At 33.3% G+C, this 17,444-nt stretch overlaps 1 protein-coding gene across 5 annotated transcripts; it reads right to left on the bottom strand.

The window, feature by feature from the left end:
- Positions 1–352: 352 nt before the first annotated feature.
- LOC134855610 (protein limb expression 1 homolog) lies at positions 353–15,581 on the bottom strand. Of its 5 annotated transcripts, XM_063872151.1 has the most exons (7): positions 15,452–15,581; positions 14,584–14,695; positions 5,612–6,663; positions 2,801–2,982; positions 2,451–2,592; positions 1,022–1,163; positions 353–685 (listed from the first exon to the last, which is right to left on the bottom strand). In XM_063872151.1, exons 3-7 carry the CDS (start codon positions 5,850–5,852, stop codon positions 421–423), a joined length of 972 nt encoding a protein of 323 aa, XP_063728221.1. In that variant the 5' UTR covers positions 5,853–6,663; positions 14,584–14,695; positions 15,452–15,581; the 3' UTR covers positions 353–420. The 5 variants fall into 5 exon arrangements, with proteins under 5 accessions (XP_063728221.1, XP_063728220.1, XP_063728225.1 ...); XM_063872150.1 differs by lacking the exons at positions 14,584–14,695; positions 15,452–15,581 and adding an exon at positions 13,875–14,474; XM_063872155.1 differs by lacking the exons at positions 14,584–14,695; positions 15,452–15,581 and adding an exon at positions 10,144–10,249.
- Between the last annotated feature and the right edge of the window lie 1,863 nt (positions 15,582–17,444).

Below are 17,444 nucleotides of genomic sequence, written 5' to 3'. Positions count from 1 at the left end.
CGCATTCAGGTAAGTGTTAATTAGAATTTTTGTACATTTGGTTAGCAGTCAGTGACTCTTGTTAAAAAATTCCAAACGGGACCTTTTGAAATGTATTTGGCACCCAAAATTAGGGATTGGAAAATTTTCATCCTGATATAATTACGTGTCTCGCTGAACAATGTATTAACCTTTTGCAACGTTGCCCAGATTGCTATATACTAATACAAAATAATCCTAAAGCACTCACAGAAATGTTCTAGTTGTTTTCCAGTTTAATTTTCTGAACTATTTGTTGGGCATTTGCCTAGAATCAATTGTTAGGCAAAAATAATCTAAATTAAAAATTGATACAAAAACTGCGAATTTAATCAAATTAAATCAGTTTTTTCTTTAAGTTTATGATGATGATGATTGAAAATGAGTTAATCAAATTTTGGACTAGTTCTGTTTTCCTTCCAACTGTTCCTGTGCAATTAGCAGAATGTTTCTCTTTTCGAAAAGAAACCGCAATTCTTTTCCTTCGCGTCGTTCCCTGTAGATTTCGTTATAGCAGCTCCTCAATTCACGTTTGATCACACCTGGCGAATCTTGCTCACGTGATAACCAATCAAGTGCCATGTGACGTCTCATTTTGTCGTCGATGATTGTGTTCGAAAAATGTGATAAAACTTCTTGTCGTGAACATTGTCTTGCTCGCATAGCTGTTAAAAGAATTTTCACTTTTCCAGTTTGTTGCGATAGTTGCAATAATGCATTGAAAAAAATCGTATTAAAAACTTATTTCTATTCATTTGTACGAAAAATGTTCCGAGCTTTTACCCATTAAATCCATTTTTTCGATATTTTTTTAAATCAAAGTTGAAAAACCGAACCTTAGAACTCACTGAAATCTGTGGAAATACTGGTGATATCCCAGGCAGTAATTAAATTAGTAAGTATGATTCAAAGCAAACTTGTTCTGTTTATTTTCCACCTGAAAACAATTTATAATGACTATTACGGAAATTAAAATGGAAAAGTGTAAGGGCAGTTCATTCCTTTTAAGGAGTCGTTCCAGTGAAGTAATTGGAAGATGGTCATTGTCTCTTGGAACTCCAGCATCGTTTTGCCCGCGTGTGATTTAAGCATGGACTCGAATACTCCGATTGAACTGTTCGGGTTGTGGGCATCGAACCTCGGACCTGGAAACCCAAGCAAATCCATCATCCACAATATTTAAATTCAGGATTAATGAACAAAAAAACAAAATCATGAAAATTGTGTTGCTAGTTTTTGCAATAGTTGGGGGTGACAAAATTCTGGGCTTTCTGCTTTTGTTAGTTAGGTCCTCCAAGTTAATTTTCAAAGTCCATTGAAAATGAAATGACAATTCTTACAATTCGAAAATGTTTCTACGCTTGGGTGGGTTTAACCTAACAAGCCCTGTAACCTAACTTTGATTTGCAACCCTGCAACCATTCCTTTTGTCACATAAAGCATGCAAGAACTGTTTTCCCGAGCTTTTGTTTGTTTTCAGATAAACCAATTTTAAAGGCTAACCTTATTATAATTTATTGTTCTGCAGTTTTATGGTAAGTTATGACCTGTTTGTGTTACTTTATTTGTGATTGTATCATTTATCGATTTAACAACTAATTGTAAATCTACCATAAATTGAGAAGACATAAATCAAGTTTTAAATTTGCTCGAGGTTTTTGTTTTAAGCTTTAGTACCGCTTTATTACAATAGCATAATAGTACGAGAAAGACATTAAGTCTTAAGAATAAGTGGCAAAGGTGTTTATGGCTGTTTTCGGTTGATTCTTCTAGATTTTTTATGGTTCTCGAAAACAAAGTTGCACACTTTTGATGTTAACCTAATTAAATAAATTGGTGTATTTCGATAATCAGTTTATGTCACAGGTTTTGCTTCCGGACAAGCGTGGATTAGGGGTGTACTTTCGGCCCCGAAAAAGATTGGACGAGATCAAATTTGTCAATAAAACGAAACGCTCTCCCTTGTAGTTAGTTAGGGTCATAATTAAAGTTGAGCAAATTGAAATTTTTTAAATTTCGTTTTAAAAAAGCAAGAAAAAAATTTCATGAAACTAAAGTTTTATACTGATAAAAATTTAGTTTAAAATACTGATTTAAAACAGTAAACTTGCTCCTATTTATTTTTATTGACATGATTTTTGATCGACATATGACAAATCTTTAACGGGCGGGCGTTTGTATATCCAAATATTTTTTCCAAAACAAAACTTTGGATCTTCCAACGTCCCCCTCCCAAAAAGTGGTGTAATCATTAATTTTGCGCAATTGTATTTGTAGGCAAACTGGATTTAGGTAATGAACTATCAGGCATCATTTCAGGACAATTGAACAACCAGAACAAACGATAGAAATAAAAAAAAATGCTTATGGATGGGGGGGGGGGTAAAGTAAAAGAGCTCATTTTTCGTCCAGTGACTGCATAACTCTCTCACCGTTGTGTACTTTGAGCGCGTCTTGTACTGCTGACTGTATGAATGTGTCTGTGATCTTGCGGTAGGGGTGCTCGTTGAACACACTGTTCATCAGGGCTATTTTGGCAGCACTCCTTTTTGCGTCTGCTAAGGTGACCGAGTGCTGAAAAAAACGAAGATTTGCCTGAAAAATCCATTTTTCCGTTTATTTTCTGGGATATAAAATTGAGCTAGATGATAATTATTCATAATATAAATTGTTTTCAAGCTTTATTACAAAGTTAACTTTCCAGGAAGCTAATTTCCCATGCAAAGTAGATCGTTAGATAGTAATTGTAAACTCATCTGATTTTTTTTTTGAATTAACTCGCCTCGAATGAAGCGAAGCAAGCTCCCCCAGGTAGCACCACGTAAGTCACGAAAGGAGGAGAGTCGGAGTCCTCGTCTGTGTAGTGGGGACAGGATGACCCCCCTGCAGGGAATAATTGTCCCTTCGTTTCCTTCATCTGCCAGAACTCTTGCAGGGCTTCCACTGCGTCTACTGAGTTCAGACCTGGATAACAACTTCAAGTTATAATTCTAATTATAACAAAGATTTTTTCTTCTAAATATAGGTCAAAGACAGTAAGGTATGATTCTAATTGTTGAAGCTTCGCTTCTTCCATTTAAGAATAATTTTATCAAGGTTGATGAATTAATAATTTGCAGTATAACAGTATTTACAGCAAGATTGTAACTTTGAAAGGGACAGTTAACAAGCAGTGTTCACAAAAACGTTCACAGGGCTTTTTCGAGACTAAAAATCTCAAACTTGCCGTCATTCATGATCCGACAGATTGATACTTAAATTCTGAAAGTGCTGCTGGATATTCACATTTGTCCCGAAAAACCACTTCCCTAAAAATTGCTTAAAACTTTTTAAGGAAGTGGTTTTTCGGGACAAACAAGGGCAGATTTAGTCCCCCCTCTCAGGATTTAATTCGACCCCCTGCCGATCCAACGGGTTCCCCCTTTGTACTAATTTGAGATAACCAGTTTTGCTGATGGACCCTAAAAACTTTCTAAAGGCGCCTTTGGCGCCAATATATTCTAGCTTTGAAGGGGAAGCGCGCGCCGAAAAAACGCGATTTTTAGTCAAAATGTTCCAAAAAGTGCCTTAAAACGACTTTTTTGGCCTGTTTTGTTTCAAAATTTTGCTTGCGGTGCAAAAAATTTGGCCGTAAAGGGTCTTTTTAGTGCTTTTGGAGTGCTCGGAAAATCAATTTGGTCAACCTAGAAAGTTTTTTTCTGAAAATCCTGCCCCCCCCCCCCCCCCAAAAAAAACTCCTCTCGAGAAAATCCTAGATTCGTGAATATCCAGCAGCATTTACAGAACTGATGTATCCAGCTGTCGGATTTTGAATGACGGCAAGCTTGAGATTTTTACTCAGGGACTTGAAGACAGTTTAAGGGAACCTCTGCACAAAAAAAAACTATTTGCATTGAGCTCATCAAATGACAGCACACCTTTGTCAGTCAAATGCTGTTTATTTGAGGAATTTTTTAAATGAGTAGTCGTCACTAAATTATAGCAGTCAACACAGAGCTATATCGATGAAAACAATTGGTTAGCCGATTCTTCAATTTCAATGATTTGAATACGATTGATTGCTTAAAACACATTTTAATGGAATACTAAGTATCGAATCAATAATAATCAATGATGAAAATTCAACTAAAGCGGAAGCCCAATTTAAATTGACTTGAAGTAATCTGAGATTTTGAGCAGTATTGGAATTCACATAAACTGAATAAAAAAGCATGAGTCCCAGCAAGAATTTTTCAGCTGCTGTTTCCAAATTTTGACTTAAACAGTAACTATCAAAAACAATTCACTGGAAGATCGAAAGCTGTTATGGTTCAAAAGCGGAATTTTAATTCTCAGATACACTACAAACCTGAATTTATCCTCAAATTGAAACCTTAAACCACAAAGTTCGTATCTAGACTAATAGGCTTTATTTTCCGGTTCGCTTTTTTTCACTAGTTGCTGCTAAAAAAACGCAAAATAAAAATTTTGTCTTTTAGGGATAGTAATAGAATATAAGTTTCCAATATAGTGTATCTAATCATTATAAATTAGATTAGTTTTTATCTGTTAGACACTATAATATTGCTTCATCTTTTTTGTCATTAATTACTTTTCACTAATTTCTTTTTTAAGCAAAATTGTAAATTTTTAACTTATTTTCTTTTTGAAAAATGGCAAATGTTTCACTAGTTTCTAGTAAAATTTCTAGTAAAAATTTAAATGGCAAAGAATCGTTGCTTTTCAGTGACAACTGGCACAAATCATCCACTCATCGCTTCAATAACGATTGAGATTGACATTGTTGTAAACTGATTAAAACCCGTGTGAGAAACGTAATAATAGAATAAGTTTTTGTTTGAACTCGGTGTTTTAGTTTTTTTTAACGCAAAATCATAAGCCACAAATAATCATCGGACTGGGTTGAGTGATACATCATATTAAAGCCCTTACAGTCATGATTCGAGCTACTTTTAAAAACTTTTGAAAACGTTTTCCCAGTGCTGAGAAAAACCGGTATAAAAGTTTTGATTTATCGTCTAAATTCGAGCGAGTAAAGCGAGCGAGCACGCTAACTTATGCTTAGTTTAGACATTTTACAATAATCTATTTGTGCTCAATTTTAACTTAAATCAAGTAAAATTAGATTTCGGTAACTATCAATTACGTTTTGGGAATCAAAAACTTTCAAAAAAGTCAAAAAATTGAAAAACAAATATGAATTTTTTGATGTTTTTTTTTGTTTTTCAGGTTATTTTTCTTCAAACTGTTATTATAAACTGACTTAATTAAAGTTTTACGTTAGATTTTTTATCACACCACTCAGAAAAAACTACCCTAATTTAAAAAAAACATTTTTTTCTCGTAGTTTTTTTAAAGACTATGGTCGGAACATTCTGTGCACAGTAACTAGCTATCACTGTTCTTAATTGAAATTGCCCAAGCACAAATAAGAAAAACCCGTTTTTTAAATAAATGTTAACAGATAAAGAAACAATTTAACGCTTTTTTCTCAAAGCGGCAACCTGAAATTTTTTTTAATTTTTAATCAGTCGTCTGATGTCTTAAGTCAATAAGTCTGTAAGCCATTTTTTCTAATTGATCTGTATTTTACCTCCAGTGTGTTTGTAAAAGCTGTTCATCACAACTTCCACCGCCTGTTGCAAATTGCCAGCCCTGGTCGGAGTGGACGACGCCGAAGATGCAGACCCATTCGGATCCCTGCCTCGGCTGTTCCGATTATTGAAGTTGATGTTTCCGTTGTTCGATCTTCGGTTTTTTTGTGCTGATGTCATCATCTCTTGTCTGTCGTTTTCCAACGAGCTGGCGCTGCTTCGCGAACTGGTATGAGACATTTCGGGACGACAATACTAACGCAGTAAATTGAACTACAGACTATAAACTGTAAAGATAATACCATGAAATACTTTTATAAACTATAAATTTACAACTTTAATATATAAGTTGGGTCAATGAATGATTAAATCGGAAATAAAAAGTTTTATTATTATATAAAGAAAATTGTGCACGTCTTGAACTTGAATAAATTCCAGTTTTTATTCTTACTGGAAACTGAAAAGCGCTGTTTTTACAATCCAGACGAGAAGGCCAATAATTTATGCACAATTATTATGGATTTTAATGAATTTTTTTTAATTTTTTTTTGGCAAAACTCGATCGATAAGAATGCGAAATATGTTAATTTGATTGAATAATATTGAACCAGGATCAAATTTTAAGTAAATATTCAGAAGTTAACCAGCTTCATCTCGATTTGATCTACTGGACAACTTTTGAGGTCTCTGTCTCTGTCAGGTAGTTTTTTCTCAGTTATTATATTTTCCTCAGCCTGTTTGATAAAATAAAGAAAAACTAAATTGAAATATTATTTGGAGACAACAATTTTAGGGTCTTCTGGTCATAAAATGTTTAGACAATGTGGCAAGGGCTGAAACTAAACCCAGGATAAAAACAGTTCAATCTTGTAAAACTGCTCTTGTTTTGAAACTTTGTCAACAACAAAATCGAACTTGGTCTGACTTTGAAGGTGGTAATAAACAATCAATGGCATTAACACCTGGAGTGGATTTGTTTATAAATTATAACTAAATAACAGGTCCGATATAATTGTGATGATAGATCTTCTCGGTTCACGCAACGAGGGATCTGAAACAACAAAAACACGTGTTTTGAATGTTATCTCAAAATTCGATAAACAAACCCAGGCTCAGATTTGCAAATCGGGTTGAAATTGGGACTTCAGTCAAACTTGGGCAAATTTCAGGTAATATTTGGGCACCATTTGCCTACAAATTTGGGGTTAAAATTGCTTCGAGGCATGCGAACTCTTCCAAATGAAATAGAATAATGGGAAATAATTCGGGCAATTTGGGATTAAGAGTTAAATGGTATTTAAAAAGCAACTTAAGGTTTCCCTGAAAATGAAATTAAACTTTATCTTGGCGTTTTTATACGCCTAGAAACTACTGGGGGTCTGGTATTACCATACCCATGGTGTGAAAAGAAGTTAATTCAGAGTTGGCATGAATTTGTAATTGTAGCCAAGTCAGGGATTCAAAAGTTTTTCAGTTAGCCGACTCGTATCTTTTAAGCAAAAGGCAATATTTTTCTTGAAAACAAAAGTGAAAAAGAAACACTATCAAATAATGTTCAAAAAACTAACTCAAAAGTCAATCGATTGTTGTTGTTTTTTTTATATAAAAAACTTTTTTCCAAAAATTTAACGTAAAGAACAGCTTTTTTCTACTGCGAGTATGAAATGAAAAAAAAAGAAATGATTTTATGAAATTCTTAATGAAACTAAACCTCAAAAAATTTCAAGTTATGAACTGAAACTAATTTCTGCTTTCGTACCAAATTGCCAATTGCGTTAGTTTGTAGGTTTGTGTGTTCACAGGCAGTTAATACGTTTAAGTATTACTAAGTGGTGGTATTGTATAAGCGATACACATATATCACCAGTTAAGAGTTGGCATTACTAGTTATGATTTGTAGCTCTCCCTACAATTCACTCAATTCTCGATGGTAAGTTGGCAAGTCATTTTCTCTGTTGGTAAGTTAAATCGGTAAGACACGTGGTTGTTTGTTAATCTGATCGAAAGTTGGATTAGCAATTTGTTTATGGAAACTTAAAGATTGCTAAACAGAAGATTACATGCAAATTGATCGAGGGAAAATCGACAGACGTGCGAGAGGGCCGAAAGTTATCTGCGAGCACCTGTCAGAGCCACAAACGGCACAAAAACACCATCAAGACACAAAAAATCACTCCACCTTCATCAAAAATGTATAAATATCACCCGAAAAAGAATAACTGCCTGCTTCTTCTCTGCTTTTTAAAAATAATTGCCTGGTTCTTGGAAAAATTTTGAACGTGATCAACATGAATAATTTATAAATATCGACAGAAAATACATTTTTTCATTAATAAGTTTTTTAACTGACTAAATTAAACATTTCTTTGAAAGACTTTTGCAAGAAAACTTAACTCCAACAGTTTTTTAAATCAAAATTTCGGGTATTCAAACAAATTTTAAAGATTTACTTTAGGCCAACAGACGCCCTCAATATTTTGCCCCTGACCGGTGGGTTATCTCAAATTTGGGCTTAGAATCGGTTCTTTTGAATTTGATTTGTTTGGAGGACTAGATCTTAAACAGAGAGTGAATTGAATATTATTTCTATAAGTGGCAGGTCCCAGTTAAACATAAACATATTAGGAGAGTAGATTTACACCGGCGCAAATAGCAAAACAGAAGATAGTAAAAAGAAGGAAGGCAGAGTTATCACGACAAGTTGGAAGACAGAAGAGACAGCTTATATGTTTAATTATCTGACTCCAGATAAGCCCAGAGGAACAAAAATTGGCACAAGAAAGTTTCCGTTTTGTTCTTGCATATGGAAAAAATTTTGGAGTTTTCTAGGTATCAGTAATCTGAGAAATCTGAAAAGACCATTTTTTTTTTCTTTATGAATAATATGATTTCTTGAATTCATTTACCAGCTGCAGTCAAAAATTATATAATTTTAATAAGCTATAAACTGCCTGGATTTAATTAGTATTTTGTGAAATATGTAAAATCTGAATTTTAAACGCTTTTTTATCAGAAAAAGGAAAAAAAACAGTCTGGTTTTTTATCATTATCCCAACAGCCGCGCCTAACTGTGATTTTTGTGTTATGAATTTTTGCATCATTTAAGCAAGATTTCATAAGAAAATTTTATAAGAATCTTACATGATTTTAAATCTTGTTAACTGCTGTTCGGAGTGCAAAATCCTTTAAGTTTCTTGTAAGGTTTCTATAAGATATTGCATTTAGAGTTGCAGTTCAGAAGAATTAAGAATCGTGTATATTTCTTGCGGACTTGTATTACACATTTTGGGCACACGTCTGAATTCGCAACTTTTGTATTTTTTTAAATGTTCTTTAAAATGAACTCAGCGCTCACAAAAATCTAAGACTTCAAATTGAACCGATCAGAAGTTTTTGTGCGGTACGAAAACTTTTGATCAGTTCAATTTGAAGTTTAAGAATGTTATGCATTCTTGCAGCTTACTCTACTGCAAACTCCCATATTAGTTTTTGTAAATTGCAGAAAGTATTTAAAAAGCAAATGCTAAAAACTGTTAAAATTTGCATTACTTTTTTAACTTATTGAACTTTCACACCAGAAACCATTTTTCGCAGAAAAGAAATTACTTCAAAAAACGCTGTTGAAAGAATGTTTAATCAACCCTCATTTTCTAATAAGATTGTCACAAGATTAACTTACAAGAATTTTGACACTGTTCATCCAATATATTTTGAATTATAATAAGACTCGGTTAATGAAAGAAAGAGAGCCCATCAATTTTATAACTGACATGCTGGGCCGGGTTGAAAAGTAAAAAAAAAGTTGTTTTGGGGGTATCAAAGCAGACTCTATTTCCTCCGGAAGCAGCAGGTATATGTGCGTTTCAACCCCCCTCCCCCGACCCTACCTCACCTGAGCTTCATTTTTATGGCGTAGTGAGATATTTTATCAAGGTTAATTATGAAGAACAAAAGTGGAAACAATTTAGTGGAAGCATTTTTTTCGATAAAAGATTGTCCATTAAAATTTTGAACGTTGCATGTGGCTGAAAAAAGTGCCATTGACGAAAAAGAAAAAAATTGTCAAAAATTGATCAATAATAATCAAATCTGAAAAATAAACAAAGTAAAATTTTTTTAATCGAAAATATTTGCCATGTAAATTATTGTTTTTGTGCGATCAGGTGTTTGAGGAATTAATGAGGCCTTAAAATGATAAAATAGTAGCAAAGACCTTGAAAGTAGACAGTCTCATGTTTTTTATGGTCAAATCGAATGAGATTTCATACTAGCTCGGGCTAATTTTTATAGTTGATACTGAAAAAATGGAGAGCTCCATTTTAACGAAAAACCCTCTTTGACGCTGATAGTAAAAAAATTGTTGTCAACAAATTGGTGTCAAATTAATGTCAAAATTGATGAAATACAAAAGAAAGGTTGAAAACTCTGAGAATGCGTCCAATAGCATTTGCAAACTTGCGGATTTTAAGAAACATTTAAGTTTGTATCGAAAATTTTTTAAAAATAATTATAAATATTTGCTTCAACGTACCTTTTTGATTGTTCATCAAATAACCTGAAAAACATCTAAAAAAAATTGCGCACAAGTTATTTTAATTTTATTCAAATAGACTTCGGAAACAATAGTTCGTGTTCAGATAAGGTTGCAAATACGAAATGTAAATTTTGATTTCTTTTGTCAAGACTGATAAATTTTGTCAAGCAAACTTAGTGAAACATAAAACACTTATCGCAAATAACCAACTTTCACTGAAGTATTTTTAGAATTTATTTGATATTGTGTCAATGATTGATCACAAAAGAATTTGAATGGTCTGAAAGTGCGAAAGTGCCGATAACAGAAAAAGAAATTAACCACCTTTGTTTCTGAAGCCGCCATTGTTGCCTAATATTTTGTTGTCCTTGATAATTTTTCGTGTGAAAACTTGAATATTCCAAAAGATCTGAAAGTCAATGCGAAGTTAGAGTTTTTTTAGAAACCACTTAAAAAAGGTTGGGGATGTTGAAACTTAGGTGGTTGTAAATATGGGCGGCTTGATAAGCAGCAAAAAAAATCACTTTCAAGTAGAAAGATGAAAACTATAAAAAAAAACTCAAATAGACGGACCGATATGGAAAAATTAGTGTTGAAAACCCAAATATAAGTTTGCTATAATTGTCGTTTTAATAGAAGCAGAAATATTTAGCTGGTCTTTAAAGTGAGTTACAATGGAGTTAATAGGCTTCCAATTTCAAATGGCATTATTCTGAGTTTTGTCGAGGCAGAGAAAAAGAAAAACAAAGAAATAGAAGTGTATAATAAACATATCACTTCAAAATATAGCTTACAATTTTTTGTTGCTTTTGAAGTACAATAAGATTAAAGGATTTATTACATCGAAGGTGTTGATATACATTCATGGTTAAAAGAATCGAAACATGGTTGAATAATTTCTAACATTGGACTCATCTACCCGAAACGAAAGTAAAGAAAAATGCGTCCAAAAATAATTCATACTGAGAACTGTACATTTTTTTCAGAAAAAGCTGGCGGTAATTTTGTCTTACTGGTATTTTATTTGAGGAATAGGCAAAGATTTAGAGTAGAGCATTTAAAAGGAAGGATTATTTGCTTTGTAGTATGTTCAACAAGATATGCAATTTTAGGATCTTGTTAGCTATTACCTGCGCTATTGCAGCTAGTAACAATTTACTACCCTTACGGTAAAAAAAAATTAACAAATTTGCAAAAAAAAGAAAAAATGTGTAATAAAAACCGCATTTAATTTGGAACACTGGAAAATTTTTAAACTTCAGGTTACCAAAATCCACGAAAAAAATTGGAAGAGTTTTACACTTTTTCCAGACTTCCAAAATCCTCGGGACATGTGTAGCTACATGCCATACGATACGAGAAAAAAATTCCATCAAAAAATAGGGAAACGGAATATTAGCATTTGGAGAGATTAGCTTACGACAACTTTTTTACACGCTCATAACATTAATTTACAAAAATTCGCCGAAAAGCAAAAAAAACTTGAAGCAATAAAATTTCTTTATTAAAAACCATGCCAACCAGTAATGCGTATACTAAAAACTGATGGCCGCAAAAATAGTGACCAGGCCCTTATTGAAATGTAACGGCAGGGACCAATAACTAATTGCTTAGGTCATATTAATGGAGAAATTGAGTTATAAAACCAAAACAAGACTGCTCGTACCAGGGCGAAGCCCTGAATGTTCCGACAGCTTTTTAATGTTTATGGAGCAGTAATAACATTAAGGAAATTAAATGAAATAAAATAAAATGAAACTTTTTTTTCTAAAATTTGAAATTTTTTATGAAAATCATCCCCCCACACGCCATATAAAGTACAAAAAGAGAGATTTCGTTCCTTGTAACAAATTCAACCAATTTGGAACGATTTATAAGACGGATTAACTCTCCGCTTACGCGTTAATAGCGCGAAATATATCGCGCGTTAATTGTCCCAAATTGGCCAAAATAAAAATCTTTAAGCCCCCGTAACTTTTCGAAAAATGATCACAGGTGAAATATCTTTTCACATTTAAGCTCAGGACAACAATACCTTTCGATTGATAAAAAAAAATTTCGTCAAAAATGGCTAGTTAAAAAGTCGAAATTTGTCTGAAGAAAAAAAACCCACCCCGAGCACAAATAATCCGTTACTTTCGTATCGAAAGTCGGAACAAAAAGTTTTCCAATTGCCAATGAGAACCGGCTCGTGCAAACAGCTACAAAAATAAGTTCTGGAGCCGGCTAAAATGTAAAAATTGAACCAAGACTTTGCTCATAATAAATATTTCCTATTTTCTACGAAAAAACTTCTGCAGCTGAGAATTTCTAAATAAAAGGTGCTTGGTTTTTGAAAAGAAAAGCTTTGGCAAACACAATTTTCTTAATTGCGTCCAGTAGCGGATTCAGGGAAAGGGGGGAGGGGCGGGGGCCTACGCCTCACTCTCTCAGGGATTCGATCCCCTGCCGACCCAAAGGGTCCTCTTTTGTAATATTTTGAGATATCCATTTTTGGCTGACTGACCTCAAAACTTTTCCTTTGGCGCCAATGTATACTAATTTTGAGCGGGGATGCGCGCCGGAAAAATGCGATGTTTTGGTCGAAGTTTTCCAAAAAATGCCTAAGAACGCCTTTTTTGGCTTTTTTTTTCAAAAATTTGCCCCCCTCAAAAATTTGCCCCCCATCTTCATAGTTATGTTAGAAGTGATACTTTTTTTTTGCTTTTTTTCAAGTTGCGTTGTAAATCCCTCCGTCTCAATCTGCAAACAGTTGCTATTTTTGCAGGAACAACTAATTTTCTAGATGTTGTCTTTTTCAAGCTGCTTTTAGGTTTTTGTTGAAAATGTTGAGCAAAAATGATTCCAAACTGTGTTAGAGTTAATACAAGTATCGTATCGATCTCTCATCCATATAATCATGAATTATTAGTCTGAAAACGGAATTTGGAGGCCAGTTTTTTCTACACTTGTTTCGCATTACCACTGTTATATGTTATAATATGGGACACCACATTAGATGTCAAGCTCATGCCCGCACTAGATTTCTATAGATATTAATCGATTACATTTGAGCTTGCTGGCGATAAATGCAGAAATTTTTGAAGGATTCCAAAAAAAATTAACAAATAATAATAACAAAATAAAAAATCCTTCATAATCCATCTGGACGAAATGGGAACCGATAACAATGACAAAATTTTAGAGGTCAAGGCTAGCCCATATCATTGTTTCTTCTCCCTGTTTAGAGTGTGATCCTGCGCAACAAATTTTCCCGGGATGACCGCCATACAAGAAAAATGCTAGTCATACAACTTCGTATTTGGATCCTATAAAAATTATATGGAGATGCCACCCAACAGGCTGCTGCCTTTTTGGTATTATCCTAAAGCAAATTAAATTGTAACTGTACTACTTCATAGAAGATACGGTTACTAAGTTTCTGGCTTGAGACTAAGCTTATTATAAAATGGTCTTTCCAATTTACAGAAAGTTATTTTGTTTGAAAAAACTGCACGCATTTTTAAGGAAAAAAAGGTGAACATGCTCAAAATTGTTTTCACAATTTTTGAACTGTTAGGTTACCAAAAAACAAGTAGAAAAAAAGATACACAAGCATACAACAGAAACTGTTTTCTCACACATATATTATGAACGCAAAAACATGATAAGAACAATTTTGATGACATGTATATCTTTTTGATATCAGTGCCCTCAAAAACAAAGGAAACAAATAGTGTATCGCTTACCTTTCAAATTGGGATTTCAGAAAGCAAAGACTGGTCCAATTTTTTGAATGCTCCTTTGTACAGCTATGAATAATTGATTCATATTTATTCACCCAATTTCCTAATTCTTCTTTGAAATCAAAGATGAAATCAATATCATACAAACTGCTATTGAAAAGTCCCAATTTTAGCTTAATTTTTATTGAAGATCGTTTCGTTTCAGATAACCATGAATAATTTAATAACGTCGCGGCATAAAATCCAACGAGCTCTCTATTAAAAAGAGAAATTATAGAACGTATGTTTTTCTCTGCTTACAAAAGCGCATTTTTAAAATAAGTTTGAGACCATTATGGTAAACTGTTTAGTTTGTTTTTCTGATGCAGTTTTGTTCAGTAATTTGTACGCCACACAAGCTGAAATTTATCGGTCAAAAGTATTTTCAAAAGTAATATTTATCAATACAAGCGCTTAAAAGTCTTTTGTCAAATTTACTTTAATTTTGTTGGAGTATCAAAACAGTTTGTTTTAAAAAGGTATTGTAGCTCTTGAAATAATCGAAAGTAATGACAAAATGGACTTTTTGCGACCACTTGATGAAAGAGTAATTTTCTTATCAATGGGTATCGCTTCTAGTACCGGAAATACATACTTGCCTGCAATAATACTGCCTACACAAAAGCTCTCTACATTATTGACATTGTACCAAAAGTAAAACAATTTCAATTACCTGAACAAATTTGATTTCACGTTTATCAGAAATATAATAACAATGCAGTAAATTGAGGGCAGTTTAGATACTATTTGTCCGAGATTGTTGAAGGAAACTGGATTTATTTTGTCTGAAATTTTCGTGGTTTGCCTGCTCAAATTGTTCAAAAATGTACCCCCATGTTTTATGATAACTATAAAACCAGAAAATCAGTTTAAAAATCAATTCGTTTCAAGAGAGATTTTAGATAAGGTGAATTTCTTGGAATGGATTGAAATTTTCGGTTTTCTGCGTCGACTGTCGAAGAAAAACACGGAATGATTGTGCTAACGGTTTTTTCATGCGTATTTTTTTAAAACTTTTTGTCGACAGCATTTTTATAGCATCTGAAAGAACTTGAAACTTAAGCAAAAAAACAAAATAAGACTGCTCGTATCAGGGCAAAACCCTGAACCTTTCGACTACATTTTAGTATCTATGGATTAGTGTTCTTATAAAAAAAATGATGAAGATTTCAAAAAATTTAAAAAATTTTGAAAGTGTTTTTTAGACTAATTTTAGAAAATTATCTCACCACTCGCTATGAAAAGAACAAAGTCATTTATTTTGCATAATTATCAAGTAGATCAAATAGCATATCTCAAAATAAATTGCAACGATATCTACGAAGGATTAAATCTCCGCTTAGGCCTTGGTAGCTTGAAATAAATCGTGCATTAATTATCCCGGATTAGCCAAATTGAAAATTCAGGATTTTAAAATAATCTATTTCGTTCTAGGTGTTCGTTTGAGTTATGTCTTCAAAAATTCAAGAGTCTTCAGACTCGTTTTGGACCTTTTTTATACCGAGCACCGCGCCTGGGAGCACCATTTAGAGCTGACAAACTTTGTTTCCACGTGAAATATTATTTTGATGATTTTAACACGCTGATGTAATTAAATGAACAAGACGTAAAATTAGCCCAAAGATATTTTCAGCCAAAGTGCCTGAAAGTTTTGAGAGAAAGCAGATTAACTGTTTTGTACATAAGGCGTGCAGGGGTTCTTTATTTGCCATGGTTACCAGCGTGAAATTGAAGCTTCAGGTTATTGAGTCAAAATGGGGAAAAAGAGCATTCTTGAAAATGGTTTGGGGTTATTTTGTCAGCTTCGCATTCCGCCCGGAAGACAGACGACGTTCCAGAGTTATTTGGGCCATTTAAATCCAAAAACTAATAAGTTTAACAGTCCAAGATTCGGTACCTTAAAAGTTCCCAAAAATAAAACATACCACGGCTTTCATTGTGATTTGTTTGTGGTTTTTTTGTGGTCGAGTTTTTTCCAGTCACCGTTATGAAATTTCACATTTAAAAATCAATTAACGAAATCACTTCAATGATAAATCAAAAGCTGTTTTGATTCAGATGTCCAACTTTACTTTTCGGAACGGTAAAAACCTGAAGCCAACCTCTTACTGAAGTTATAAAACAAATCTCATACCAGGACCATGTTTTGATATACGGGTAACTTTTCAGAACTTATTAGTTATTGGTAGATAACGTATAAAAAGATGCAAAAGCATATTCTGTTTTCATTAGGGTGAAAACCATGAGTGTATCTTATAACTTCAATTTGATTAGTTTTGTCGTCGGCAAGAAAGTACAGTTTTGTTCACAAGGGTCGTTTTAATTTTGCTACACCCAAAAGAAAGAAAGACAGGCGGTTGCTGCTAAAGTAGTGTAGAATGTTCCAACCATAGTAATTTTTAAAAATTCTCATTGAAGAAAAATACCCTATAATTCATTCACTAATTTCAAGGATGGCGAAGTTATTGTTCCAACTTTCCTTACGAAAGTAACGAAATATTTGTGCTCCGGTGGGTTTTTTCTTCAGACAAATTTCGAATTTTGGCCTAAGCAAATTAAACCGTTTTTGTACATCAGTCAAAAAGTATTGTTGTCCTAATCTTACATCTGATCTGAAACGCTTTTTTACCTGTGATTATTTTTCATAAAGTTATAAGGGTTTAAAGACTGCCATGTTGGCCAATTTGCCATATTTCGGGCTATTAACGCGTAAGCGGTCCTTCTTAAAAAAATTGTTGCAAATTGGGCGAAGGAAGCTCATTTGCCATAATTGATTTGTTACTAGGAGCGAAATCTATCACTTTGTACTTAATATGACGCGTGTGGGGATGAATTTCACGAAAACTCAAAATTTACCTGTTTATTTTTTGTTTTTTTTTTAATAGAAAAAAGCATCATTTTTTTAAAAGCGAATACTGCTTTACAGACATTAAAAGACTGTCGGAACATTCACGGCTTTGTCCTAAGATACGAGCAGTCTTGTTATTATAGTGATTTCAGCAAAATTATATATTTTTTAAAGGCGTAGCATTTCAACAAAAAGTAATACAAATCATCTCTTCGCTGCTTTTATTTACCTAAACAGAGAAAGGGCCAAAAAATTCCAGTGCAACTCTAATCACAATTGACAGCATTGTTTAATAATTGAAACTCAAGTGTAACATTTTCTCCTAACTTTTGATGGTCGGGCAAGTTTTATTTTGTGGGAAAGAACACATTAATATAAATTTGTTCCCATTACGCCTCGTCTTTTTTCTTTTTGGAATATGTTAATATTGTTGTTCCCGATGTTCGATCTTCCGTTTTCTGTGCTGATGTCATCAGCTGGTCTGTGTGAGCTGGCGCTGCTTCGGGAGTTTGTATGAGACATTTTGGGGGAAAAACTAACTCAGTAATTTTAACTAATGCCTAAAAATCATGAAGATCAAAAATTCATTTACCAATGTTGATTATAACTTTATAACCCGGTTTTATAGCTCCAGTTATTGATTGATTCTAAGTCAGAATAAAAAAGTTCAAATTGTTTTGAGCAAT

Source organism: Symsagittifera roscoffensis, chromosome 10, assembly GCF_963678635.1.
Source record: "Symsagittifera roscoffensis chromosome 10, txSymRosc1.1, whole genome shotgun sequence".
Taxonomy (NCBI): Eukaryota; Metazoa; Xenacoelomorpha; order Acoela; family Convolutidae; genus Symsagittifera; species Symsagittifera roscoffensis.
This window is presented reverse-complemented; position numbering and strand designations above follow the sequence as displayed.